Source organism: Solenopsis invicta, chromosome 7 (genome assembly GCF_016802725.1).
Source record: "Solenopsis invicta isolate M01_SB chromosome 7, UNIL_Sinv_3.0, whole genome shotgun sequence".
NCBI lineage: Eukaryota > Metazoa > Arthropoda > Insecta > Hymenoptera > Formicidae > Solenopsis > Solenopsis invicta.
The window spans coordinates 2,219,194-2,247,096 of record NC_052670.1 but is presented as its reverse complement, the minus strand read 5'-3'; the positions used below and the strand labels follow the sequence as shown (position 1 = coordinate 2,247,096).

General features: G+C 35.5%; 1 protein-coding gene and 1 non-coding gene across 7 annotated transcripts; both read right to left on the bottom strand.

Moving 5' to 3' along the window:
- Positions 1-73: 73 nt before the first annotated feature.
- Positions 74-27,903, bottom strand: LOC105199951. Of its 6 annotated transcripts, none has more exons than XM_026130332.2 (6): positions 27,564-27,903; positions 3,839-3,908; positions 2,494-3,192; positions 1,914-2,157; positions 1,724-1,814; positions 74-1,572 (listed from the first exon to the last, which is right to left on the bottom strand). In XM_026130332.2, the coding sequence occupies exons 2-6, from the start codon at positions 3,888-3,890 to the stop codon at positions 1,462-1,464; spliced, it is 1,197 nt and encodes a 398-aa protein (XP_025986117.1). In that variant the 5' UTR covers positions 3,891-3,908; positions 27,564-27,903; the 3' UTR covers positions 74-1,461. The 6 variants fall into 6 exon arrangements, with proteins under 6 accessions (XP_025986117.1, XP_025986118.1, XP_039308104.1 ...); XM_026130333.2 differs by lacking the exon at positions 27,564-27,903 and adding an exon at positions 27,130-27,383; XM_039452170.1 differs by lacking the exon at positions 27,564-27,903 and adding an exon at positions 18,365-18,967.
- On the bottom strand, positions 22,104-22,176 carry Trnar-acg. The gene has a single exon. It is a non-coding gene; the product is annotated as a tRNA-Arg (tRNA).

Below are 27,903 nucleotides of genomic sequence, written 5' to 3'. Positions count from 1 at the left end.
GGTAACCATTATTGGAATGTCTTCACGAAGGACAGCAATCGAATCACACAGACATTTATAATTGTAAATCCAATTTTTAATTTATTAGATTTAGTGCTTTTATTTAAATAAACTTTTGGAACAGAGATTATATTACACACGCTCTATTGTGAAATATTGTAAATCTAAAATCAAGGTAAAAATTCAGGTGTCTGTCCAATTGGTAATTTAAATCAAAACAATTGGATAACGTTGAGAATTAAAGATCACGGACAAGGGACAGGGACGGCAGGAATGTGTATAATACATGAATGTGTTTATTCACAACCGTTACCATAAACGAGCCAAAGATAATTTTACACATATTAAACGCTACGATCTATCACAATGGATTCTCTGTCTTTCCCCCCCTCTCCCCCATTTGGGATGTATAGAAATATATCTGGGGGTAAATGTTGACGCTACTTAAAATTAATCGCGCCTCACTTGACGCGACGGCAGATTTGCACATCTATACGTAAAACGTTACAATAGTATGTACATGTACATAGGTACAAGCTAGATTTTTCGTAAATGGAAAACACGAATCAATATTTCTGCTGGATATGTCATAAAGGCGTAAAGCTAGATCTACGTATGATTTGGTCCGATCTTCCGTAAATCCAATCTTCGAAAATATTTAAGCTATCTGATGGTTAAGCAACTGTCAATATGACCGAGCTAATTACCATAATTGTAATGTAATTTCAAAATGAAACTATAGAAGACATCGGCACTCAAATCCAAGGTTAAAACCATTAGTAAGTACAACATTGTACGTAAGAGTTTCCAATTCGTATTATTGGAAGCATTGTACTATATAAATACTCTTATAGAGATATTACTTCAATATCCTCTTTAAATTAATTCTTCTTTTAGTTGCTTTAGCAAATGCTCTAGCTATGGACTAATATAGCCTTATTTGTACTCTTACTTTTCTAGAATAATGTTATTATATTAATTTAATAATAAAGTACATCGATTTTCATTTCATTATTGCACTATGTTGTTAATGGAAATATTCGAGAATAATTCCGCACTTCCCGCTCAAGCGCGACTTTGTCCGTCGCATGCGTCGTAGAAAAATATAGGTACGATGGAAGTGACGTAAATCAACACGTCGCGAAATGACGTTTACAGATACGCGTCGTCTCGCGTAATTTTGATCTATAATTTTTTTACGTCGTACAAAGTAATAACGTCCCAAGGTAACTAACGTTCGATGCAGCCCGTCAGAACTGATTAACAACTCTCGTACAAACGCTGCGAACGTTCTCATCGCCTCTGGAAACAACATCGGGCAACGAAGCTTCCTGCTTAGAATACAGCTCTGTCTCGGACGTGTAAGTACTATTGCTCAAGCAGAGAAACTTGCTCGTGTGCTTCACCATCGGAAATGTTGAACGTCTCGATTCTCTTTCCAGGATGGGTTATCTTTTTTTGTCATAGCTTCGTATGCTTTACACTGTCCGTCCAGTAATTCTGTATTGTCATCGCCTCCAGCGAATTTAGGAACGAGTCGTTATCCAAACTGTACATTTCCTCTGAGTTATCCTGCAAGTGAACAACGAGAGCTCTTAGAACTAACAAAAAAAGTTTCAACACTTCAAAAATTTTTCTAAATATATTAAATTGTTTTAAAATATTAATTTAACAAATCCCACTGGATACATCATTAAATATTTATACATGTAATAATACTAACGCGAATAGTGGAATCATCGATGTAACCGGAACTATCGGGATTGCTGCATTTATCACTGTTCAACGTCTGCGGAGGATTCAAGTACTTGCGCCTGAAAAAAAGGAGTTAATGAATGAACCCATTAGCGAACGCAGACGCGCGTTGTAGTTAATGTAATTAAATATACGTTACGACGTTCACAACGCATTACCTGTATATAATGAATCCAAGACTACCCATTGTACTGAGCAGAGCCACAGTCGCCAAACAACTGCCTGTAATAGCGGCTATACCCGCGACGGATGTCGCCGAGCCTTGCTCAATATTTTCGCTGTTATTACCGGTGTCGTTATAGTCGGGGGGCTGATTGTCACCTTGCACTTGATCTCGCTGGAAGTGCTGCGTGATGAAAGTGTTCCTCGCTCTACTCAGACGAGTGGACTCGCTCACGCCAACTGCACATTTGTTTCATACGATCATTAAGAAGAGCTTAAAGATTTTCAAGTCTCTTCCACTAATCGCTAAATCTCCGTCAAGTAATTCTTAAATTCTTCTTTAAGAATTACTCCTATTGTTTACTGCGAAATGTTGAGTTTGATTGGAGACTAGAGCAAAATTAACAAGCGTATACAGAAGAAAAGAAGGTCAATGTCAGCATTGTGAAAACCAATTTGATTAAAATACAATGCTACTCTTTTATCTCGCGCGAGATAACGTCACGGCTATTAACTTGTCTGTGAGAGCATTCTTATATTTATTCGCTCTAACAGATTTCTCTCTCTCAGGTTTACCTTCGAGGATAGACGCCGCTGTAGCGAAGTGCTGCGTCTGAGCCACCTCCTCGTCGATCTCGACCTCGTCTTCAGATCGATTAAACGTCCTGATCGCGGCATTGCTAGCAGCCCCGACCGCGGACAAGGACGTAACGAAGGAAGACCTATTCAGCGTCAGATCGACCTTCGACATTTCTTCTTGAAGAGGTAGCACGGTGAGATCCTCGACTTCGAAGCTGACGTTCCTGCTGGCGACGCTGGATTGGTTTCTCTCTTCCTGATCGTACTTCGGTTTACCCGACGACTTGTTCGTCGTCAGGATCCACGTGATCTTGCTTTCTTTCTTCGCGGTCGAGTTCCTAATTCTCTCGACGTTCTCCGCGGCGCGCTGCGGCGTCGTCGTGCTCAGCGGCTCGACGTTGGAGATATTACCGCGGAAATTCAGCTCAACTGTCTCGTGGACGCTTTCAGAGACGGTACCTGCACGTTCCAGCAGCAACGAGGCAACAGTGGTGACGGATTGCTGTCTATCGGGCACCACGGCTGTATTCGTCTGTGGATAAAGACCGATAGCCTTGGCGATGCGAAAAGTCGGCCTGATTGACTTCGACGTATGATAATCTCCGATCTCGATCGACGAGGACGTTGCCCTTGGGGACGGTTGGGACTGGTTGATGGGGTCCGATGTGGTAGACGGCAAAGGACTCCCGAGAATCACTCAAAAAGAAAGATAAAGTATAATTAATATTAAATGAAGATGAATTACACGAACATTAAGTCGTGTGATGCTCCTTTCTCTCGCGTGAGTTTCAAATGGAAATCTAAAGAACACAGAGCACAGAAAAATTAAATATAAAAGCTTTGTGCAAGTTAATTCCTCCTTAATGAGAATTTAATTGAGTATCATCTTTCTGTATCTCTTTTTGATTTTTAATATCTATTAAATCTATTAAATCTCTTAGCAATTACATTTACATTGCTATCTACGACTAATTAATTTAAATACATATGAATATAAACTGTAACAAAACTTCATCACAACCAATCTCTCGTAACAAATGTTAATTGGGACTACATTTCTAAATTATTTCAAAGATAAATACAAACTACCTAATGAAAAAGATCAACTGTTTCTTACAATTTCATCATATTACAGTCGTATTCAGCTGTCTAAAGTGGCCTAAATTACTTGAACTTTTTTGTTGATTTTAACAGAGTTCATTCAAAGACTATTAAAGGTAAAATAGTTAATAAAATAGAAGATAATTAAAGACAGCTAAGCCGATTACCAGCGTCGATAAGATAAGAGAAAATTACTGCGAATGTTATTTAGGAAAAAAAAAACAAATTAAAGATGACTCACCAAGAAATTGCGCGGTAACCCAGAACCAGTGCATCCACCAATGCAGCGTCATCGCGTCATCTGGATCTATCTGCAAATACGAAGACACCTGTATGCACTAGCGCGCCTATATGTACCAACGAGCGTGAGAAATCACGCAAATTCAAGTATATTAAATATCTTTACACTTCTATTTCTGGTGATTTTCTAAGCCTGAACAAACGACCGACGGCGACGTTGATCGCCTCGTCGCTTACTGGGAGAAGGGTAATGTTTAAAACCGGTGAGTAATCTGCGACCAATCGTGTTGCTTAATCGTGAAATCCGTGAGTCATTGAGGAATTTTAAAACCAATACCGGCGGCTGCAGCTTCCAGGTATACGGCGAATGTCGAGATAACTGAGTAAAGGTAATCATAAAAGTACTCTTGATACACGGCTATTTCCTCGTGCACGCGAATCGTTTCGAGATCCGAGATGCAAATCGAGATTCTTCTTTAACATCATTTTTATACATTTTGAACACGAACAGGTATCTTTCGTTCATCGAAAATTTCAGGCAAAGTAAGAAGTTTCATAATTCCAAGCCGGTTCGAAATATTTGCTTGGGCACGATTTCGCTGTGTATTATTTTCGAGCGTGCGCCAACACAGTAATTTTCGTGCCATATAACGCAAGATGCAAGATTGAAATTATGATGGACCGGTACCGCCGGTGCTGACCGGTGCGTTGAACGCAGGTGCTTGTACGCAGTTTTAAGCGCTTATGTTGCCAGCAGCGTCTGTAACGTCAAAAGCGAGTCTTCGGGCACGTCTGGAAATCCGTTTGATAAATCCGGACGGCGTTTGCGATTGCGGGAAAATGATAAGTCGCTTCAAATGTAGCGTTAAACGATTTATACACATACAAAATGGAAGTAAAACGTGATAAAAAATATCACGTGATGTTTCATGCCCAAGATGCAGATCGTATGGTATAGCGAATCTTTTGAGAGTTAATAAAATTAATTGATATTGCAAGCTAATGTTATAAAATTTTAAGATTTTAAGAAATTTGTATAGATAATATAAAAAAAAAAATTAATTCCTTTAAGCCTATTTTACTATAATTTGCTACAGATTTCAAAATAGGATTCTATTTATAATTTTACATTAAATTATGAATATAATTATAGATGCAAAAAAATCGTATTGTATCAATCATAATTTAGAAAATTAGGTATAAAATATTCGATTGTTTCTTTCAACTGTTTCTTTTTTCAATTCCTTTTCGCAGAGGAAAGTATTGCGTGTATTAACATAGCGTATACTTAATTAATTTAGAATATTAACGATAAGCAGTAATTAAATTAATAATACGATGAAACATCCGTAGTGCGTGCATTCGTGTACCGAAGCTTCGTGCGCACAAAATGTGGTGGAAAGATGCGATCGTTAAACAGCAGGATATAGTGCGACGGTCATGCTCTGCTGACCGTAACCAGTTACAACTTGCGACGTGACACGAATAGGAATATCGTGGTGTTACTTAAAGATCGAACGACACCATTTTTCAATTTTATCGCCGGAAAAAAACGAGCGAAATCATGTGAAACCACGCGCGTCTTGTAAATCAAATCAATATAATTTCCCATCAAAACGTTTGTCGGAAGTTTATCTAAAGTTGACCGAAGATAACTTGCAGATTCTGCAGATTCTAATGATATAATAATACGATAAAATTTTTAATTCTTGTTGTTACAAAAATCTGTACTTGTAATTTTAAAGTTTCAAATTAAAAAGAAATTTGCGAATCTTGAAAATTTAAAGTATCAAAGTTAATATAAATATAAATAAATATATATATTTACATGTACATTAAGAAAAAAAGTGGTTAAATTGACTAAATTTTTCAACTTGATTACATTTCTTCAGTTTCAAGTATTTATGTATTTAACTGCAATATATAAAATATTTAAACTTTAATTCATTTTAATTCAGATCCTCATCATGGAACTACTGTGAGAAATAAATTATTCTATTGTCATCTCCGTTGACAATGACTCAAAATTGAGTCGAAACGTCCGAACATTTTATAAAAAAATATAATTAAAAAAATTGTATTCCTTTTTTTTTAAATAGATGCGCAGCAACTACAGCGCTTGACTTTCATTTGCCAATACTATCCTTTTAATTAATTTAAACATTTGTATATTTAACTTAAATACATAAATACTTGAATTAAAGAAATTTAATCAAGTTAAAAATTTTAGTCAAGTTAGCAACTTTTCTTTCTCTATAAAAATTGTATTGTTTCTTTTTCTAAATTAATTAATTAATTAATTCTTCATGCATATATCGCACACAGCAAACGAAAATATTACATAAACAAATAAAGTTGCAGCTGATTCTCGCCTACGGATACTGATGATAAAAATCTTCACGCAAAGGCTAAACATTATCCTGTCCTTCAGATGATTGTGCGACCAGACAGCACTGCTTCCGGACAAAGTAATTACAGAATTAAGGAGAGCACGGAGAGAGATACGCTCGTCCGTGTACAGTTAGTCATGCTCTCCCGGTTGTAACCGGTCGCACCTTTGCGCGGATGCGAGACGGATGGTGAACCGAGGTCTCGAAGCACGCAGAGGACGTCGCAATTTTCCCATCGGTAATCCGGATTTAATAGGTAAAGACACTGGAACAAAAGGTGCACTACGGCTGGGCCGCTCCTCTTTCCTCCCGGGCGACAAAAGGTCTACCTCGTTGACAACTCTCCGCACCCTTCGCATCGGTGCGACTTCATTCACAGACCGGAAACACGCGCGGCCTCGCACGTAACGCGTAACATGCAGGGACGCAGCTATAGATATTTTCGGGGATTACCCAATGCAATATACTGAATACTTAATGATTTCGTAACACGGTATTGAAATGTAATAAAAAGACGTTTCAACCTCGCTTACAATTAGTCATCTTCAGCCTAATGGTAATAATTTACATAATATAAACTTGAAAATATTTCACACTAATGTTACGATTGTGTATAAGAACACTGACACGCGTCCAACGACATCGATATTCAATATTTTCATATATTTATATTTTGCTCAAATTTATATAATACATGTAAATTTATTGCCACTAGGCTGAAGATGACTAATTGTAAGTCAAGTCCAAACGCTCCGTTTTTATTACATTTCAATCCTGTGTTATAAAATTATAATATAGTCGTTATATTCTTTTAATCGCTCGTTCGATGACTTATCTTTCTATACTATTCTATAACTATTTTTTAGACGAGTATTTCAGCAAAATTGTCCTTTTCGCGTACATACGTGTATACATCGTTTTAAAAGTACTTGTTACTTTTTTTTGTTTGACATCGATCTAACGCGATGCGCGCAATTCCGCGACTTCAATTTCCTTGTTGCAATCGTTTTTCAGCACGAACGACACTTCTCACGCTTGTTTCCACGAAATTGCGGTTTAGCCTACGGATGGCGATAATCGCGTACGACGCGACGACGCGCCGAGCTGCAACGACGATGTTTACAAACCGCTGGATTCCGTAAAATAAGATACGTCCCCTTTGCCGGTAAACGCCGGTTTATTAATTTCATGCGGATTAACTGCAGATCCGATTCGACTCTTCGTTGCAGCGGCGTTATGCCGCGTTCCATTTCGTTTCGAGATCAAAAGGCTAACGAATAAGTGCTCCACTGGGTCGATGCTAACGCTAGCCGATATTAATATACCGTTCCGTACGAAACAATTAGAACGTGGTGCGCTTCGCGAACGCGATCCCGGTTGCGCTGCAAGGTATGAAATTGCGCGCGAAGCGCGAGTAGGAAGAAAAAACCGCGCTGCATTTCGCGCGTTGCGTAATTCCACTTCCGCGGTGGTGAGCCTCGCCCCACTTCGTTTTCAGACCGGAAGGATGCGCAACATGCCCAATTATAAACGCGCTAATAATCCTGCTGTTAACTGTATGTTGTATTGCCGCTGATCGATTGCGTGCGAACATCTCTGACATTGAAGACATGAATTTTTAATTAGTGGCTCGAAGGAATTCTACTCGCGTATGAGACGGCTCGTTTTAACGGCTCAGAAGAAATACATCGCAGTGCGCTGTACTGTAATTGCACAGATCGATTTTATATTAAAAATGTTAAATTATTTTTCTTGCAAATAACAGCGTCGGAAGATTTATATTGCTCATGACTTTCTTTGACATCGTAATTCGAATTATATCCGGAAGGATTAAAGAGGTTGAACATTTATATACAGAAAGATGAGCTGCACTGGAGAACTCGTTATAATAAATTAAATTAAATTATTTCAAACGTGTCTGCGAAATTTTAAAGGAGAAATCAAAGGGCAGCAAAGAATTTTTGTAAAAAAAAACAAAAAAAATACATTTTGAGATACGAATAATTTTTAAGGATATATCGGACATACAATCCCTCCGGAGTAAATAACATTTAAAAATGTGTTTAATATTAATACTTCAAATAAATTATATAAATATGGAGATCGTGTGAATAAGATTATATTTCATTTAATAACATATTTTTATAGTTTATTGTTTACAATATTTAAAAAAAACTCAATTTTGATGTGTAAATATTCAAAACGATTTATACAAAATTTTATTATAATTGTCTGTTTACTTATTTTGTAAATAAATAAATAAATAAATTTTGTTTAGTAAAATTATGTTTTATAAAATTGATATCTGCATTGCAACGAAACTTTACATAAATCATCTGGAATATTTACAGTAAATACTTAAATAAAAATTCAGATCCTTTCATTAGTTCTTACTTCATTATTTCATTATTAATTATATTTTCATTAGAGCACACGTCTACTTCTTATTGAAATATATCTTTATCGAGATAGAACATAGTCGCCAAATTTTTACTTTCAAATACAATATAAAACAATTCGTAATTTTTTCACAATTTTCTCAATGTTTTGAGAAAATGCCCTATACATCCTTAAGTACAAGCCGGAACATCAAATTAGAGGAAGGTATGCACTTCTCTGCCGTACTCTACGTTTCGTTCCACTTGATTTTCAGACCAAGGAGACATAATTGATTTAATGAATTCGCTTCTATCGCGTGCTGCTTTACATATTTCCCGTGAAAGCCCGCGAAAAAAAATTGGCCGTTTCGCGGTTCGTGCAGTAACATGCGGCCGGAGTTCAATGACCGTCGTGTGTATAAAGTTCCCCGAACCGGCGACAACGGGGTTTAATACGCAAGTTAACAGCGCGCGATTCTCGTAAAATCTCTAATCCCTCTCTTGTCTCGTGTCATTCCATCCAAGGTCGCGAATTTTATCGTTATCTCGCAGCTTTCTATGTGCATCCGCTGATCTTTATCTCATTTATTTCACACGTCACTGCAATGCGATTTATTAGCTGTGATATCATACCATCGAATTACAGCATCGAGTCACGTAGCCATGGCAATCAACGTTCTAAATTGCGTCCTTCGCGCCTTTTTACCGCAATTCGCGTATATTGTGACTCTGACATCTTCATAAAGTGACTGAAAAATGTAATTTACATCCTAGTAATTAATAATCAATCCAATTGCTTAAATGTGAGACTTGACGCGCGAAAGTTTTGACGTTCGGGTTCGTTGCCACCAATTTACAGATCGGATACAGAACGTCTGGTATAAAAAAGTGGGAGAGAAGTGCGCGACAGGATACAATCGTTGGAGCATGAAATAGAAATGGGTATTCGTTTCTCAATCGTACAGCACGATCTCCGGAAAAACCGCGATAAAAACCAACGTGGCAGTGCCGAGTGGAAACTCAGTTTCCTTTGTACTTGATTCAGTTTTTCCAACCCGAAGGCTAATCCGGCCTGGATTTAATATGAGAATACTCGAATTGTAGCATCTAACGTTTTTTAAAGAAAAAAAAAAAAAAGTAAAGATACGCACTCCATTCTCCGCTAAAACTAGTTTTAAAGTAAATTTTTTTTTTTAAACAGATGGAAACTAAATTGAAAAAACAAGACAGCCTTGAATTTATACCACGCTGTCAAGCTATATTATGAATTTTTTAAACACACTGTTATATTCAATTAAAAATCTCAAAGATTCTTTTACACCAAATTTTTACGCCTTTCTGCAAAACTCTCATTAAGGATGTTTGGCTATATAATACTAAGGGCCAGTTTCACAACCTCCAGTCAACTTGACTGACCGGTTAAGTAATTGGTTATTTCTGGTCGACAAATGCGATTGGTCAATTCCGATAGAAAAATCAGCTGATTAAGTTAACCGGAGGTTATGAAACTAGCCCACTGAATGCTTCTCTAGGTTTATTTTTTTCCTAATCAATAAAAAAAATTTAATCCCGAATTTTGATCCTGAAACTAGCCATAAAGAAGAAAACAATGAAAAATTTGATTTATAATTGGTTTTTGCAGTGAAAATTATTCTATTTTGTTGCAATTTTAAATAAAAAACTTTTAAACGGATAAATAAAACTAAATAAATTTTTGAATAAATATTTATTAGAACTTTATTAGAGTATGTGTAAAAATTTTCATTTAATCGATAATGCTCTTTCTCATTAAATTTGCAAATAAGTACTGCAAATCGCGATTTTACATAATAATCAAGAGTAAACAAAAAATTAAATAACTTTTAAATAAATAAACCGTACTCAATTTTACACAGATACTCAAACGTAATACTAGAATATTCCGATATTCATACATCCTTTAATACGATGGATAAAGATATTATTATGACACGCTTCTTGCAGTCGTCGATTCAGGAAGATTTGCCGCGTCGCGTTCCGCTCGAAATGCATTAAAGTGGAGAGTGGTGTATTTGAGTCGTCGATGAGGATCGACGCTCGTGAAGAGGCGAAGTGGAGAGTTAACGAGGACACTAAAATAAATCGCGATTTACCACACCGTGCCTCGTGCTGCCGGGTGGCCGAATGAACGCGAATTATCGAGCGCATTAGCGCATCCCGCGAAACTAACGACCGTGAATCGATTATATTCGAGATCGCCGTCTCCGTTTTTCTGCCATTGTTGACGGAGCGAATAGCATCGATCTGACAAAAGGGTCAATTTCCGCGGCTAATAATGGCACTAACTAAATTCCCGCGATAAACCGATCGGTTAATATCACTTTGATATTTTCCGATCGGTTTCTAACTCTGCTGACAGAGCACTGACGGCCTGGGCCAGCTCGTACTAACTTTTTTTGTCAGATCGCCGATTTCTCCGTGAACTGCATTCTATGTGTTGCGTCCACGGAGTTCACCATTGAAAATCCCGGAGCGTCACGTCCGAACAATCTTTCGGTTTTCACATTTATCGGACGTCGTTTGCCACGTTCACCGTAACTGCGCGCTGCAGAAGTTTTATCGCAAGTTTTTTCTGTCCGTGCGGCGATAAAGAACATTCGTATACGATGTTACGACACGTGGCATTCGCTTGAAATATATAATTTGTAAAACGTCGAAGAAATATAAAAAAAATACAGAAACGCAATATTATATGACACTACAAAATCATAAAGGATCATAAAATCGTCGACATATCCGACGAATAATTGATCAGCTCTTTAATTTTCAAATTTATTTCTCTATAAATACCGCGAAAATATTCAATCGAAAACATAAATCTCTGCGAATATAACATTGATTTTCTTAAGAACATTCTTTAAGCTCAATTTATTTAGATCGGTGTTTCTTTGGGAACGCGATCTTGCAAAAAGATTTAAATTAAAATTCAGTCAAGCCGAAAATAGCCGGCGCGATGGAACGCAGCCGAGCAGAAAGAATGTAATCGCGCGTTAAAGGAACGTCAGTCTTTCTAGGTGAATTTAGGCAGCATCACAGCAGCAGCAGCAGCTGCTGCACGACCAGATCGTCTTCGGTATTGTATTCACAATATGAACTTTCTCATACACACACACACACACACATTCTCCGATAGCAATCTAATTTTCCCCGCTGAAGTTTCACTACATTTCATAAAACGCGCGATTGTGGGATACGCAACGAGATCGCTTTTCTGCCCAATTAGTCTTACGTAAATGTGTATCACACGTGAGAACCTCAGCTGTTAAATAGGCGAATTCACAAACTAAAGTCTATTTAAAGGTGTAAAATTTGCAAAGCAAAAAGGTAAGGACAATGGTACGTGCTGGCACATTCACAGGACGATTTCGTTTCCAAACTTTTCGACGACGAATTATTTAAAGGAGACGAGAAAGAGAGAAAGTCAAATTGGGATTTCATGCATTTTACTGACGTTATAAGAAATGAATTACCAGAATACTTCATTTTACGATGACCTTTTCGAGAGAGATCTGACGAATACAATTAATCAAAACTGTCAAAAACTCACACGATTGGAATTATTGATAAATGTGTACTAAATGTTATTTTTGAATCTGGACAGAGATAAAAATCTATTAAAATAAAAGAGATAAAAAACGTCCATTATTCGTGAAATTTGCAAAAAATAACACTGGAACAAGCTCGTTTAATGCGCAATATTATACGTACGAATATCCTCTTTTCCAAATTGAATCCTGCGATATACACGCTTTCCAACGTCGCTTTAATGACACTGTTTGTACGAGACTGATCAGGCTTATTAAATGTAGATATGCTATTCCTCAGTATACAACTTTCGCGATCACGTTCACACGTGGATATTGAAGCATAAATATAAGATAACATGCAACCATAATTCTTTCCGTAAAGCTATCAAATAACGACTTTCGTTCGAAGAATTATCGGATAAAATTAGAATGCAGAACGTTATTTTATGTAAATAAATAATGTAATTAAATAATATATCGTTCAAGTAAAAAAATTTGGTAAAAGTTAATAGTGTCGCGTTCTAATTTAATTTTACGAAAACAAACAATGAAATTGAATAATATATCGTTCGAGTAAAAAATTAAATAAAATTAGCAGTTTCGCGTTCTAATTTTACTTTATATAAATAAATAATACATTATTTTAGTAAAATAAATAAATTTTTATTCAGGTAAACATTAACAGCATTGCGTTTTTATTTTATTTTATAAAATTAGAACGCGATACTGTTAATTTTAAATGATGCAATTATATTATTGAAGTAAAAATTTAGATATAAATTAACAGGGTCAAGTTCTAATTTTATTTTACGAAAATATAAATAATGTGAAATAAAATTCAACTAAAAATTAACAATATCGCATTCTAATATATGATTCCATTTAAACGCGCATTTACTTCTATTAATGCTTCAATTTTGTCCGCCAAAATTCTGCGAAAATCGACTCCCGATTCCACTATACTGTTACATGTCACGAAACTTTCTTATTACTCGTCCGGAGAATTATCAGCGTGACGATCGCAAAGTATTACGATGGAAACCTTTCCCCGACGCAAGAGGTTTCTACGGGGCAAATTTTCAGACAATCTGACCTATTCTTCGTAACAGTTTCACCTGCCACGAAACATATTCTTGGAGCCTATTGTCTTTCATACGCACGTTAGCATGCCTCGGAGAGCGACATCGTTCCGCGAGCAATCGGTGTCACTCCTTATAAAATATTTCACTTCACCAAACAAGCGAAAATAATTTTTAGCCTATTGACTGTGTGTTCTTCCGTCGCTTCGCCAGTCGAAAATTTAACAGCGATTCGTTTCTTTCCGAATCCGAATCGACAAAATTTCATCCGAATCGAATCGAATTAAATTGAATCATCCTTGAATCATAACTTTTGATTAATTATCGTTAGGTTGAACTTTAATACAAAAATAAAAAAATTTCTGTGTGAGAAAAATAATCGATATAAAATCATATTGTTTCCATAAGTCGATGTCAAAAGTGCAAAGACAGCTTTAAAAAATTTATTTTAAAAGATCTTCTCTCCACTTCTCTCAAAAACACACATCGAGATTCAGGTATCTTTTTCAAATATGTTTAATCCGTTACATTTTTGAAATTTATAATTAATTATATCAACTGTAAATTTTGTATGTGGAAATAAAAATCCGTGAAAAAATTCATATATCAAAAATAATGAAATGAAACGACAACGTAGCATTTGTTTACTACACTGTTAACATTGCAAACACACTTATACAATACTCATACAAATACAGATTAAACTCACTCGTGAAAGGAAGAAAGTAAAGATGAAATCTCTATCGACAATCGAAAGTTCAGATGAGTTCATCCGAATGGCAATTACACTCGTTATCGAGCCCGAAACAAAAGTGGAACTCGGAAACATAAAAACGTCTTTCTCGTAAATCCAAACATTAATTTGTCAATCACAACGGCCGAAATGCATCTACAATACGAGCGCGATACAATAAATTACGATTTGTAATCATAATTTATCGTGCGGTCTGCTATCTATCTAATCTAATCTAATCGATTGCTTCGGTCTATTAATTGAGAACATCACGCTCGCTCTGTTTTAGAGATTATTATATAGTTAATTACACCAGAGAGAGGGAGATTAATTGATTTAAGTATGGAATAAGCTGGAAAAGTATAATATGCTATTCCCTTTGACATGCTATCACATTGATTGCTCGCTTTGATATCAGACCCTGTGTTAATACATTAACATAATTACATTTATGGTAAATGGTCTCGTAATTTAAATAATTATATCAAAAATAATCTTGATTGCTAATTGTCCTGATTAAAAGCAAAGATAGATATGTAGTCGAAATCGAAGCAATACCGGGCCGTAGTTTTTATCTCGTATCTCGTTAAATGTGTCTATTAATAACTTTCGGTGAACTAGCAGTATGACAAACCCCAACAAGATTTAAACTACCATAACTTTTTATTTTTCCTCGTTTTATAAAATTAAAGAATTTATTCTCTTAACGTAAAAAACAATTTTGCTGAAAATAATTATATCGAATCACTTAAAAAATTGTATCGGGATGTTTAACTTGGTTGCTAGAATGTCAAAACAGTGCTCGTAATTATTTTAATTGTCCAACATAGAATTATTTTCTGTTATCTAGTCAAATTTTTAGATGCTGTAATGTAAAATTGTTCTTTCCGTGTTTTTATTACTTATCTTGTTTTATTTTTATTTTACGGAACAAGAATCATTTTATGATAATAAATTCGTATGTTTTTAGTTAAGTACAACATATGTACGTATAGCACGGGGTACGAGACGTCCCACACGATTCGGCATGTTGATTTTTTTCCACCTGGTTCGTGGAAGATTAATTTGAACGATATTATTCTCTGGCAAAACAAGAGGCATTTCGGATTATCTGCGTAACGCGAACAGATGGATACCTAACACATACGATAAAAATGATACGCAGTTATCTCGTGCGCTTGGGGAACACGAAAAGCAATCGCGATGTCAATTTGCCAGCGAGTATCAAGCTTTTATCATGGAAGCGTTTTCCCTATACGCAACGTTACGTTGTTTGAATATTGCACCGTACAGTAATAAGCGCTGCCTACGTGCAACGTGCAATTGTTTGAATGCAACACCGATCGTTAATGCATCGAGGATATAATAAAAAGATAATTAAACAAATTGCAACGATTAAAAGTGTGAAAGCGTTTCTTTAAAAATAAATGCGAGATAAATACGTTACGATATTATAAAAAGTAAATGTGTAGGCATATCTATATAAATGGCATCTTTGTCGAAGAAAGCAGCTTCTAATTGATCAAAGAAAAATAATGCACCAAGCGCATCGACGCTATAAATTAATTCTACACGAGGTCCGCGTAAGAAGGTTTTATGGGGCGTCCAATATACGGCGTATCGGCAATGGCGATACAGCCTGTATGTACAATTAAAGATCGCTATTACCAGTTATGGCTTAAGTGATATTAAGCTGACGCATCGGTTTGTTAACTCGTCGACACGGTAGGCGCACGATTCCGAAGGGAACATTCCGTTAGATGCGGCAAAAAGCGTGGAAGAAAAGAAAAACAGGTGGACACGTAATCCGTCCATACTGCGTACTATACACTCGCGAATTTCTATCCTTCCTCCTCCTTAACGGGGATAATAAGTTGTAACGCATATACTTATATTTGCGAGAGCGAAAGCTCGTGTGCAACTATACACCAGTCACGCATGCGTTGTTGCAAAACCGTGGCGAAAGTAAAGATTCGCTTTCGGTTTATTGTAAATCCGTCGCGAGAGCGCGAGCGCGATATAATCTAATTATCAAATTCTAATGCAAGAAAAGGACGTTATCGGTAAAATCGAATTAGCGCGACGCCACGCGACGCCTGCAACACGCCCGAACCGCCGCCTGCGAAGTTGTTGTCTACTCCGTTTCGATTCAGTCGCTGCGCTATAATCGAAAATAAAAACTTTCCAAAGTAGGCTACTACTGACTATAAAAGTTTGCATGTTAATTTGCACCAACAGATAATAATTGCTATCGCGCAAGGTAAACGTGCCGGTAACCGGACATGTAACGATGCGCAGAGCCAAGACCGTTGAACTTTTGTAAAGAGATTCGCGAAGTAAAATGGTAATTATATAATTAAATTATATAATTAATTAACCGAGGTGCGAAATGTAAAATTTTATTATTAACATACAGAAGCATGGAAAGTTTTTAAATTATTCCGAAAATAATAAAAACTTATAAAGTAGCTGAATAAAACAGTATCATACAACACAATAACACATCTAAAGTGCTTGTCTTTAGAGTCTTGTTAATAAAATAAATGCAACAAACATTATCTTAATAAATACGTAACGTTCCTTCAAAAATTGTAAGAATATTATCAAATTATAAACTCTAACTTAATTGTATAACAAAAATTTATTTCTTTTACAATTTTTAACTTTAAGTATGTCAAAATTACAATTAAATTTTAATATTGTAAAAAAAAACACTTAAAATTAATAATGACTTTCTGGATATGTAATGTAAATGGATAATAGAAAGATGTTCTGTCAACTGGAGGAAACATTTATTTTAATGTTACGTACATAATAAACTAATAGAATCCATGAAAATTTCAAAACGATTTCTATGGCACAATCGAGCGCAATAACCCAAAGTTTTATATTTAAAATGAATAAATAGTAAATAAGAAATTATTAATAAGAAAATATGTACAAATTATTAATCCTTTAAACAATTACAACTCAAATATTTATGTATACTATATAATACTGCACTGTTATGTATTCATTTATTTATTTTGTTTTGATTCACAATCCATTTGTTTTACATTACTTAAATTTATTTTTCCACGAGATAAAATAAAATATTTCGGAGGACCTGAGTGCGCGCGGTATTTATATTAAATTATTTTTTGTCACGAAAGTGGGATTTATTTAATAAAAATATAAATCTGAATGCATAAAGAGTAGAGAATGTGGACCGTACGTTTCTGCAGAGCGCGAATCACACAGAGCGGGGTCACACACATACGGTCACATGTGCAGGTGCGAAGATTCGTTTAAGTGCCATTACGACATCCCGCTGTCGCAATTAGCGCGGCTTTGCGACACGGACACGTGCGTTTCGGAGAAAAATTGCGGTTTTTCGCCCGCAACGTAACGTCATCGCCATGCCAATTAACTCATCTCGTCAAGCATGATTACAAACGCTAATACAGCAAAAATTCCGAGCTATTTTGCCGCTTTATATTAGCAAAATCCATTTTTATCAACAAATCAATTCATTACACGACCACGTGTGCAATCGTTTGCATATTTTCGCGATTTACATATTTTCCGCGGAAACGAGAATCTGTTTATTATTTTCTATTTTACGCCGTTAAAGTAAATGTGTTTCGAGGACTAAATATATCCCTGTACGCTTATCTGAAAATTTATTATTAAACTTGAATGTTTTTTTATAATATTTACTGTTTATTTTAAATATTACAAAAATAAATTGTTACATTAAAAAAATAAATTGTTACACAATTAGATTAGAGTTTATACTTCGATCATTTTTCTTCTAAAAATTTTTAAGAAACACTATGCATTTATCAAGATATTATCTTTTTGATCACTGGAACATTTACCTTAATATTATATAACACAATAAATTAACGGATTCCATGAAAGTTTTAAAGTAATTTTTATGATATAATCGAGCGCAATAGCCTCAAATAATTTTATTAAAAATGAATAAATAGTAAACAAAAAACTGTTGATATGAAAGTATTATATGTGCAAATTATTAATTCTTCATTTATCTTATAAGCATTAAAACAAAGAAGAAAATTAAAAACAAGTATTTAAAGTATTAGAACAAGCATTTAAAACGTTTAAAGACAAACGTCAGATTGTTCGGATATTGGTTCGTCCAAATGCTCTCTACAAGTTTTTATTATTTTCGTAATAATTTAAAAATGCTTCGTATTTTTATGTATTAATAATAAAGTTTCACGTTTTATATTTCAGTTAATTATATAACTAAATCATTTTACATCGCGAATCCTTACAAGAAATCAAGAACTCTTAGTTCTGCATCGTTACCTATCCGATTACGGAGGGACATCTACCTTACAGGTAAGATTTTTAATAAAATAAAAAAACTCACGGAAGACGAACTGGCGAGAGTGATGCAGAATTTCGCACGTCAGTCCGCGTGCGAGTAAATATGAATCAACCTTATATCGACTTGGTCGTAATGCTCGGCGAATTACTCGTTTAATAGGATTACCAGTTACGCCTCTCTAGGTCACACGGCACGAAGCCCGTAAAGGTATCTTTAATCAAGAGGACGACCTACACTACACAGATGCACGTGTACGTATACGTGCACGCACTTCGCTTTCGTCTCGGCGACGAAAGCCACTAATGCATCCTCCCGCGATCTGATGTACGGCGTACACACAATGACGAATTTATGCCGCTTAAGTAAAGCCTTCACACGCGCGCTCGCGCGTTGTTATTTCGAAACGGTAGGCGAGCAAGCAAAGGTACTATTATGAGAAAGAGAATGGCTGGCTTGTTTCCTCGACGGGCTGCCAACACGCGCCACTCTCCATCGCGCGCGAAGAAAAGCCGAGATAAACGAAAAGGGAGCCGAAAGGAGGAAAGGAGTTTCCTTTCTTGCGTCCGATAATACGACGCGGAAAGGAAACCGCGTTCGCGAGGAAACGATAACATCTCCTGCCGGATCTTGCATGAAAACTGTTTGCAAGAGAATCGACGGGATCCGGTAAATCAAGTCCGCGCGCGCGATGAAAGTCAGATAAAATTTCAATACGTTACGAAATTTTTATTCGTAATACACCGTTATAACACCGTAAGTTCCGTTTCATTGATTCGAATTGTGTCTACGTCATACTCGTAATTCCATCCGAGTTGCTGCTCACTCCTTGAAGGTTGATTTACACAGAAAACAGAGTTTGGTAATAGCTACCCAACGTTGAGTAAAATGCCAATTAATTAAACGTTTGGTTGATATAGCCAAAGATAATTTTACCTCTCTAAATATTTATTACGTATTATCAAATTTGGTTATAAATATTTAGAAAAGTAAAATTATAAAATGCACGATTTAACTTGTATTTAAAGGAAAACACGTATGTGTTAACAAGAGGCCGAAATAAACGAGCGAATGAACGTTAAAGCTAATGATCTACATATTTGTCTTATTAAATAGTAAAATGATTTTTGATAGTATTAACCAAATACATATTTAATTGGCATTATTTCACTCAACATTTGGCAGCTGTATCATCAAACTTTTTTCTGTTTTTTTTTTTTTCCCAGTGTACAATGTGCTCTTTGCTTCCTGTTTCTGGCTATTTGCCAATCGCGCTTTTATCTCTTCGCACATTGTTTTATCGAAATTGGCGAGACAAAAGTTAACGAACTTTAAAAGGGACAAGAAACGCGATTATTGATAAAATAGTTGAAAGATAATAGGCGAGAAATCAGAAACAGGAAGCGAAGAGCACACTGTTGATTGGTCTTGAAACGATAGATTTCAAGCGTCTCTTGATATATCAAATCGTTGTGGAGAAATGTTGCGAAATTCGTTTTATCATCCCGCAGAAGAGTTTTCGCCGTATCGCAGTTTCACGCCCGCATAAGCTCGAGGTAACTCAACAGGAATAGGGAAGCGGCGACTCCTTTCACTTAACTACATTTCCTGGATGCAACAAGGAGTTTCCTGAGTAACAAGTACGTTCCAAACAATGCGTGGTTCATCCTTACGCGTACAAGAGCAGATATCAAAGTAAGCCGCGAATCTCAGATTTGTTTCAGTCGTTCGCACGACGACGAGAGGAAATGGGCGTTTCCTGTGCGGAAATTCGCGACCTTCAACGGAAGCCCGAGGGAGACCGCAGACGACGTTGGAGGAACAGCTGAGGGAATAATTACGCTATATAAACATAGCGAATCTACGAACGAGCGTCCGACAATATGAGAAATAAATACTCCAGTCTCTGGATACCGATTTAATAAAATAATCTCTGGCTAACAAAATTTTTGTTTAAAATTTCTCAATTCTAACGCCAAAGTTTCTGAACTTCAAATAGATAACATGTATAATATGAAATTTCCCTCGGTGTTTCACAAGTCATTTCTTGTGTACATACTGTTGAACATGAATCTGAGCAGGAGTGTCTCTATTAAACCAGGATTTTGAGAAATCTGCTTCAAGATTGCTAAAAATCGCAATTTTGACATTTTTGAATTTTTCGATGATTAATAATTGGACTGGAATATTCCACAAACTTCCGCAAAATTATCTAAATTATCGCTATAGAATAACAAATAAACGAAACGAGAGTAATTTTAAGGTTGTACTTACCAATCTCATTGGTACATTATTTATTGTTAATAATTGGACCTTATTTATTGTTAATCTGAACTTAATTAATAAACTCGTACAGGAGTACATTTAATTTAAAAATAGCAATAATTTTAAAATACATACAAATTTGCACAGAATACGCTTATATTTCTAGGATCATTGAACACGAATTTAAATTTAAACTCTAAAAATTTTTAGTGGCGGATTTAACGACTGACAAAATTTCAGAGATTTGTAAAATTAAATTATTTATATTGAAGAAAATATATAAATTTTGGCCATTTTTAATTTTTAGAATTTAAGTCCTGATGTGATAGAAACATTACATTTCACGCTCAGATTCATATTTAGCAACCAAAAGTACACAGGAATTAACTTGTTAAATCTTGAGACAAAAAAGTTGATTCTTTATTGCTCAGTGTGATCGATGCAATGTCACAACAATTGTTCGAAAACTCCGGATTCTATTCTGTTCGTGAAAGTGACAATGTGTGTACATTACACGTGTCATGAATTCCGCAAAGCGAACTCTTCGAGGTACCAAAGGCGAAAATCTTCCGACGTCACGAAAACGCGAATAAAAGAATTTATCTCGAAATACACCCACGCGAGATGCGGACGGCACACAAGATGTGCCTTGAAGCGTGAAAAAAAAAGGAAGTGGACACGCGCGTCGGGTCGGCGTGCCCGGAACGCGGACTATTTCTGGACATTCTCCGGAGAATCACTCGCGAAAAACTCAGTTCCTGGTTGGGCTTAGTTTAGAACTCGCGTTCCTATGCACCATCTACCGTATCTAAAAGTAGAATCGTCGAGAAATTGACAGTCGCGCGATTGCAGTCTTTTCTCAGAATATTCACAGATCAATCTTTCGATTATAATTAAACTTTTACAGCGATCTGCAATCGCAAATAGTGTATTAGTATTCAAAGGAGCATATATGTAGTGTTTGTAAAATCATTCATGTGTTTTATGAGCGATTGTCCTCGCAAAGTTCGCAGTCACAAATTTTTTATCGTTTATTATAACGTTCAAAAAAAAATTGTCGTTTTTTTTAAAATTATGTCGATCGTTGTAAACTTGACAATGAATGTCATTTTCTACCAATTTATTGACAAAATGGAAAAAATTACAATATATCGCATTCAACGTCGTTTCGGCTGGAAGACCGAAATTTCCGGTTACGATAGTATCCGTATCAAGTAGAAACGCTAATTATTTCGATGGAATATCATGCGAATGATTACGTCGCGACTCTAATTACATTATTAAAAAAAGAGAGGAGGGGGGGGTCTCAATTACATAGAATACACGATATCGACACACACGTACACACAATATCTATCTTCTGTTTTCCTCGACATGATATATCAACGTAACGCTCGATTGGACATCGCGCATAACCGGTTACGTTGCGCAATTCTCGTCGACAATGTACTTCGGCTCGTCAAGGTGCCAGTGAGTCACAAAAGTATGAGAACGGACGAAGGAAAAAAAAGATTCGCTCCGATCCTGCCAGGATTCGAACCTGGAATCTTCTGATCCGTAGTCAGACGCGTTATCCGTTGCGCCACAGGACCAGCTGATTGCGAAATGGTTTCAGACGGCACTTCAGGGAGTAAAAATCGTCAAAAGTAAACAAGAAACTGAGATACTTTCAATATTTTTCATTGATATAACTATGAAAAGTAAAAATAACATGTTGCGAATAATGTTATCTCATATTCTGACGAGATATGCGAATTTTCCTTTTATATTAAATTTATTGTATATTTTATGCATTATTTATTATACTAGCTGTTTAGAAATATTTATCGCCAAATTTCATAAATTTCCTCAGATTGGCGTCAAAACAGTCATTGGAAAATGTTTTATGCATTCTCGAGCGATCTGTGTCAATTATCCAGATGCACGAAATGAAAATAGGTTAGAAGTAAATTAAAATAATCCAATATTCCAATTTCTAAAACTGCGACCTTCTTGGAAATCTTTACAGATGTTATAGTTATAAACATTTCGAAACTCATAATCTCTGTTAATAAATTTTACATTATTGTTAACGTTTTTATAAATTCAAAATAAAAAGCAACTCTATCAAACAAATAGAAATGAAGTATTATAATAAACATAAAAAACAGTCCAACTTTATCCCTTTTTAAATAAAAAAAGAATATTTTGCTGATGTAGAAAAAAAAGACGTATATTTCTAATTAGATTATAATAATTATTATTAATTTATATTATAAATATAAAATTTAAAACGATAAATATCTACGCAACCATTGCATAAGGATAAATCATCGATCGTGAAATAATAAAGTGAAATAATTTATCTACTTTTATTTCCAAATACAAATTTCACAATAAAATATTCGAATTTATCCGCTGTATGAAATTTCATAGAATTAAAGAAAACGTCCGAAAAAGTGAGCTTTCAATTTTAACGAGCAGCTCAAGGTTGATAATTTTATTATATGTACAATAAACCAGGCACAAACACTCATCCGTAAATCACAACACGTCCTTCCTTTCGCAAGAAACGAACATTTCACGGACACGTTGAATTGCAGTCGTGCGTCTTACAATGCTGCAGCGTCACGTAAAATGTTCAATCTCGACCATGACAAAGCCAATCGCGAAAAATTTCACGAGAAAACTCTACGTGTAACTCCTACGTTTTTAAATTGAGAGGCTGCAACTTTTTTGCTAAAAAAAACCACGTTAGAAATTTTGAAATGATGATTAAGACGCCGAATAAATTATATATATATATATATATATATATTTTTTTTTTTTTATGTATATGAAACCAAAACATCTTCTATTAGATATGTGCAAAAGTTCCGGCGATTTAAATAGAAATAATTCCAGATACACCAATCTTATTGTTAATGCGTATGCAGCTCCATATTTATAATAATTTTTATAACAATGATTTAACTGTAAAATAAAAAAAAGTTTATCGATATAATATTCATAAATATTTTGTTGAATAAGAATGGAGATTGATACACAGAAGCATTAGAACCAAAAACTATTTTTTTCGTCTATTACATGATCGCCATGCATGTTTTGCGGTGTGCTACAGCTGCATTGATCATGGACCAAATTTAAAAAGCAAATAGCACCTTTTTTTTTAACTTGTCAATCTCTTTACTTACTTGACAAAGTTCTTCTCACGAATGCTACATCAATATCAAACTTTCTCTTATTTCACAATAATAATTTTAACTAGACCGTTTAAGTGTATTTACACAAAAAAAAGTAAAGAAGCATCAACTAATAGTCAAGATTTTTTGTCTATTAACACTAAACAATAACTGAATGAAAAACATATTTTTAAGTACATTTTCATTAGGAAAACTTTCAGCCACTGAACAAAACTTTGTAAATTTCTTACAACTATGATCTTGTCCAGTATTATTACAACCATGAGAATGCAGTAATACTAGATAGTAACTGGAAGAAAACTATACATATATTTTTATCAGTTATATTCAATGACAAAATTTTTTGGCAGGATGGATAAAATTTAAAGAAGGAACAGATCCAGTCTGTAGACAATAGATTGGCAACTTCTAATTAATTCTAAAACCTTCCCTAATAGAAACGTATACAGTTTCAATCATATGAAATAAGAATTTGAGTGGCTTGAGTAGAATTTTCAGTGGTAATATTGAGATAAAAAAAAACTTAAAAAAAATTGTGTTTGACAAAAAAGAATTATTGATTCAATAGATTTTAATAACTTATTTACTTATAGTCAAGTTAAAAATTTCTGAAAAAAAATATACATATATGTAAATAAATGCGAAGAATAATTTTTAATCAAGTATTTTTTTCTTTCATATCTAGAAAATATTTATTGTTAGATTGATTTTATATTCAAGATAAGTAAATCTTTTTAAAAAGAAAACAATTTAATTAAGAAAATAATTTAGTTTCATAATATTGTTATCTTATTTGTAAAATCATGATCTAAAAAATGTAAAAATACAAAATTATATATTTAAGGTAATATATTTATATTTACTTAAAAATATTTTTATTTAAACAGAATAAACAAATGCTTTTGCATCAAAATATGTGATTTCAAGAAAATGTATTTTTTCATTAAAAAAAAAAGTTTCTCTGTAAAGTAGTTTTCCCAATAAAAATATGCGCAGTTGCTGAGTTATTGTCTAGTATTAACAAACAAATTTTCAGGCTTGCTTATTAATTTATTGTTTTTCTTGAGTAAATGGGTTTAAATTTTGCACAGTAATTGCAGGCAAAGCGTCACATTTTGATTGAGATCTTAAGTAGTTTTACTTCTCAGTTACCATCAGCCAAAAGTAATTAGACTGTCTAATAACTGTTCAAAAATGAAAATTCTACCAAGATCGCGAGGGAGTCTTTTCGCCTTTCAATTAAGTAAGCGATGCTAGCATACATTACCGCTCAAAAGTAATTTAATCACTTTGTCTCTCTTAATTAAATAATAAGAATTTTGAAGCAGAGTAAATTTCAATTTTCCTTTACACTAGACGTTGAGTTTAACCCTATGTAATCCAACGTTTCTTTCACTGCTTTCCTGCATTGAGAAAAAAATTGTTTAGGAAACTAAAATATTTAATCCGATATGATCAACTAACGATCAACATTGAGTTGATTCCAGTTATTTAATTATATAAAATATAGATATAATTCATTCGTGTCAAGCATTCAAATTTTTCAATTAAGGCTTAATTAAACTCAATATTTAGTTACACGTATTGAATTAAATATTTTAGTTTTTCAACAAATTTTTTTTCTCGATGTAGACCAATCGGGTCACTGATACCTAACAGTGTTTTTAAAAAGAATTTTGGGTTCTAAAAAATCTACAAAAATTCTGGTATATTCTTTCAACATTCAAAAAAACAATTTTACAATTGTTTGACGAAACGTTTTTTTCACCTTCTTTATACGTGTTTGAGGCAGAATAATTCAAAATTGAAAACTTGCTGAAGTATTCAAATCTTCGGTTAGACCACGGAAAGTTAATAATAATCCCAATGGTTAAATATGTATATTACATTCCACTCGCATAAAGAGAATATTGTAGAATTTGAACAAAATTTAAAATAAAAAGAGATACACATAAAAAATTCAAAATGGGTAAGTACTTTTGAACTAAAAAAAAATGATCTTGCAAGTTCAGTCACAACTTTCTGACTCCAAAAAATTAGCTAAGATAGATAAATGATTAGCAAATATTGTGATATCACACATTAACTTCGGCATCCTAAATAACAGAGGCAGAATTTATGTCTGAATTTATGTTTGCGAAATTTAGAAAGAAAATTTTTCTGTGGCGCCTATTCATGTTAAGATCAATCATACTTGTTATAAAATTTGACTGTATAACTGCATCTAACTGGCAATTGCATCTAAATTTTCTAGAAAGATTGTTAAAGCGTTGCTGCTATAAATTCTATGTACATTGACAAAAAAATTTATTAAAACCTACCAAATACTGAGTTAAATAATACCAATTAAATATTTGGTTAATGTAAGCAATAATTTTACTTTTTTAAACATTTAGTAAGTTTAATTAAATTTAATAAATTTGATTATCTTTGGTTATATCAACAAAATATTTAATTAGCATTATTTCACTCAACATTTGGTACCTATTAACAAACTCTTTTCTCAGTGTAACAACCACAATATCTTAGCAGATACGATAAACTTTTGTTGTGATACCTAGAAATCTATCTACATCAGCAAAACATTATTTTGAACGTGAAAGATAATTTACTAGTGAAAGAATTCTATCGAAAAACAATCAAATTTTCCGGATAATTATTCTCGAAGCATGCCACCCTCGACGCTGCTGATTAGCGACTGGAAATGACGCAATTAATTCGCACGAAGGAAAATCGTTGCCTACACATCGACATCCATTGATCACTCTCCCCCACTGATGCGAATCATGAATTTCTCGCGCAAGGACGATGAGACGAGAGCTCTCTTCTTTTTTACGGATATCGGAGATGTGGGAAGGCAATGCGTCTCGGCCGCACTTCCGGGATGAGGAGGGTGAGCAACGAGTTGTTTCGCGGTATTCATCCCCGGAGAATCGACGGCTGTTCGCGAGCTTTCATTCCCCATATACAAGTTCCCAGAAGTTCTCGATAGCTGCGTTCGACGCGTGTCACGTTTTTTAACGGACGTCGTGCACGTCGGCAAATCAATACGCGACGACGTGATTTTCAGAGAAATCCCTCGGTACAATGGGGCGCCGAGAGCCGAGAGCGCAAAGCGCAATTTCAATATTTATAGGACATTTAACCGTCCCGATTATTTCCGTTTCTCGTTAAAGTTGCAAATTGAGAAACGAGAAGTCCGAGTGATAGATTGACGCGTCCGGCACGTAACGGACCAACGAACGGAGACCGAAAGCGCATCGTTTTTTTTTTTCCATCGCGATGTCTTATCAAAGAAAAAAAAGTTCAGACTCGTCGTAGATCAGACATTTTTCCTCTCTTTAAAATACAGAAGCTTATTACCTCGTTACGAGAATCGCTTATGGAACAAGCGAAACTCTCCGAGTGGTAAGGCGAGAAAAACGTCGGCTTTCTGTTTTCGCTTTTCCGAAATGACTCGCTCCGCGGGAGAAAAAGTCCACACGCGACTAACGACGGGGGAAAACTATCGTAATTTCATAGTCTACGACATAGTTGCGCTTTTACGTAAGAATTTTACTCCACAGGCGAAGTAGCGCGGAAACCTCACTAGTTTCGTCGCGCGCGCGGGCGCACGAGTCGACGGGCCAATATTTACGTCGGCGTGTCACGTTGACAGCGCGAGCACGGACCGCTGCTGGCTCCGGCACGCTCGTGCACGCTCTGCACGCTGCGCACGGCAGCGTGATGCGAAACGTCGCGTCGCGCGCGCGCGCGATATTACGCCCGGCTCCTCCGACGCGCGCTGCGACACTTACGATTAGCTGCGGGAGATCTCGCGCGTCGCTGTCACCCTGTCGTCAATCGCCCCCGGAGAGACAGAAGGGATGCTCGACGTCCGGACGCGCTCTGCGACGAGACGCTCGGAGAGTCCGCTCCGGTGAAAAGAAGCGAGGGGTAGCGGGAGGCGCGCGGAAAAGAAAAGCGCGACGAGCCTCCAGACGCGCCGATCGTAGCCTCCGCAGTCGTCGCCGACTCACGTGGATCACATTATCGCGCGCGCGTCCCCTTTAGAGAGATGCGAGCGCGACCGAGACGCGTTGCTCTGCGCCGCGGACCATCATCGCGCTCGCCATTTTGATTTACACTGACGGTCGT